Raw genomic sequence first — 2500 nt, 5'->3', positions numbered from 1 at the left:
TCATAATTTTTCTGATATATAGTGAGTGGTATGATGCATAGATTTCCTTACTTTTTGTTGATAATGGACCACAAAAATACAGCTTTTAATTGCCAGTGATTATGCATAGTACGCAATAAGAGTACTGTAGCTTTGTCGTCGAAAGAGTGCATCCATGATAGGCAATATATGTATGATGATAATGTAAATAATGACTGGTAATACTAATTTGATACCAAAGTTATGATGATTAGGCTTGTGTGGAAGTAGATGGGGGAATTGACAACTTCATGTTCCTTAAATTCCTCCATTTCAAACAAACCTTTGAAAAACTTTTCATTTTATTTCATTTTATTTTATTTTATTTTTATTTATTTATTTGTTTATTCATTTATTTATTTATCTATTTATCTATCTATTATTTACTTATTATTTTATTTATTTGTATATTTATTTATTTAATTATTTATTTATTTATTTATTTATTTATTTATTTATTTATTTATTTATTTAATAGGAACGTTGATTTAGTGGCGTGGTGCCTTCTGATCGATCATCAGTCAAAACTCTGATGATAAGAGAATGGAATTGACAGTTAGAGGGGTGAAAAATTACTTTAACCTTTAACCTTTGGCATCAGTGAGTGGCTTTACTTGGACCATGCTATGACTATAATGGAATTATCTGTGTCTTTCTTTATTATGAGCCAGAGTGAACTGCCAAAGATATTAGATTACTGATGAAACTCTAATTTGGTTATTTGCTGAATTTGCTTTTGTTTTCTTTGTGGATGAGCTTGGTTACATGATCTGTTTTTTTTTTTAGTTATTTATATATATATTATATATATATTATATATATATTATATATATATATATTATATATATTATATATATATTATATATATATTATATATATATATAATTTTTTTTTTTTTTTGTAACCATATTTATTGCTTTCTTAGAAGAAGAAAAAATTCTTGTCTTTGCTGATTAATTCAAGGTGAAAAGTTGACCAGTGGTATTTGTTATGGATGGGGCAATGATGTCCATTGAAAATCTGACGTCTGACTTCCCAATAACCCCTTCATGACGGGTCACGTTTCTAGACGTCATAACAAACCGCTCGAAATGTGGCGTGCGGCCGTACGCCGTGGCGAAGCGCTACGAGGCGGTGATTCGGCTTGATGTACCGAACTCCCGTGCTCAAAGTCGGCGCGTTGCCATTGATTGCCAGAGTGTAGTTTTTTTTTTTATAGTTTTCTTCACCTGTCATTAAGGGGTTAATGTCATGTTATAATCTTCCAGAAGAAATAAGAAATGAAGCCGTCAAGTGTATTAAGAAATTAAATTACACAATAGTTTATGATGTATTTCTTTATTCACATACACAATATTATGAACTTACCTAATTCTTGGCATTTGCAGAAACAAAGAACTGAAAAGTTGGCGGGCAGAGAGCAAGCAGAAACAGCAGCGGCGCCATGGCCACCCAGGGTTACAGTCAGGATGAGTCCAGTGCGGACCGAAATGTTGAGATCTGGAAGATCAAGAAACTAATCAAGAGTCTGGAAATGGCCAGGGGGTGAGTCTACTCCGGATGTTGGTTGATCTTTATATATTATTAGTAGATAACATAATGTGCATATTTATTTGACTATTATGAATCTATGTACATCTGCCTTATTGATATGATTCATGTCTGTATATAACATATTATATTTTCAGTTGCAAAATTCATCTTTCTTTGCTTTTCAGGAATGGCACTTCTATGATTTCCTTAATCATCCCCCCAAAGGATCAGATTGCCCGAGTAAGCAAGATGTTGGCAGATGAATTTGGTACAGCGTCCAACATCAAATCTCGAGTAAACAGACTATCAGTCTTGTCCGCTATCACATCTGTACAGCAGAGGCTCAAACTCTACACTAAAGGTGCATAATTTGGTTATTTGAAATATTGTTATTATTATTTTTTTTAACCCTTTTTTTTCATATACATGAAGGTATCTATATTGCTTCTCTTGGCCTTTAGATATGCATTTGATTTCATTCTGTACATGAATTTGTTACTTTGTAAGAATTTCTTTCAAAGCCTTAATATTTCAACTTTGTTTCCATCTCAGTTCCGCCCAATGGCCTGGTGATTTACTGCGGTACCATTGTCACAGAGGAAGGAAAGGAGAAAAAAGTCAACATAGATTTTGAACCTTTTAAACCAATCAACACATCTTTGTACCTATGTGACAATAAGGTGAGCAGGTAGCTGAACCTTGGTGATAAGAAGGATGTTGTATAATCACTTCCTCATTGAATAGCAAAATACTTAGACTAGCTTCATATGAGTTTTCAGAACCATGAGCTGGCTGCTTATTTAGACTTTTAAGTTAATGACTCGTTCTAATAGTGATAAGAGAGTTATAAAGAATATAAGTATACATTGTCTTTGGAATAATTGGAGTATTTTAAATAATTCTGGTTTTGAATTTCTTGGGATGTCCTCTTTAATAAAAAATTATATTT

General features: G+C 32.2%; 1 protein-coding gene across 2 annotated transcripts in view; it reads left to right on the top strand.

Annotated features, from left to right (window-relative positions):
* LOC125044584 (eukaryotic peptide chain release factor subunit 1) overlaps positions 1 to 2500 on the top strand; it is a 22874-nt gene that overhangs the window by 7115 nt on the left and 13259 nt on the right. For both annotated transcript variants that reach the window (XM_047641305.1, XM_047641304.1), the window contains exons 2-4: positions 1407 to 1563; positions 1737 to 1912; positions 2104 to 2231. In XM_047641305.1, the coding sequence (XP_047497261.1) occupies positions 1463 to 1563; positions 1737 to 1912; positions 2104 to 2231 (405 nt within the window). In that variant the 5' untranslated portion in view covers positions 1407 to 1462. The remainder of the gene's footprint in view (positions 1 to 1406; positions 1564 to 1736; positions 1913 to 2103; positions 2232 to 2500) is intronic.

Source organism: Penaeus chinensis, chromosome 36 (genome assembly GCF_019202785.1).
Source record: "Penaeus chinensis breed Huanghai No. 1 chromosome 36, ASM1920278v2, whole genome shotgun sequence".
Classification (NCBI taxonomy): Eukaryota; Metazoa; Arthropoda; class Malacostraca; order Decapoda; family Penaeidae; genus Penaeus; species Penaeus chinensis.
The sequence above is the reverse complement of the archived record's forward strand: the minus strand, read 5'-3'. Positions and strand labels throughout refer to the sequence as shown.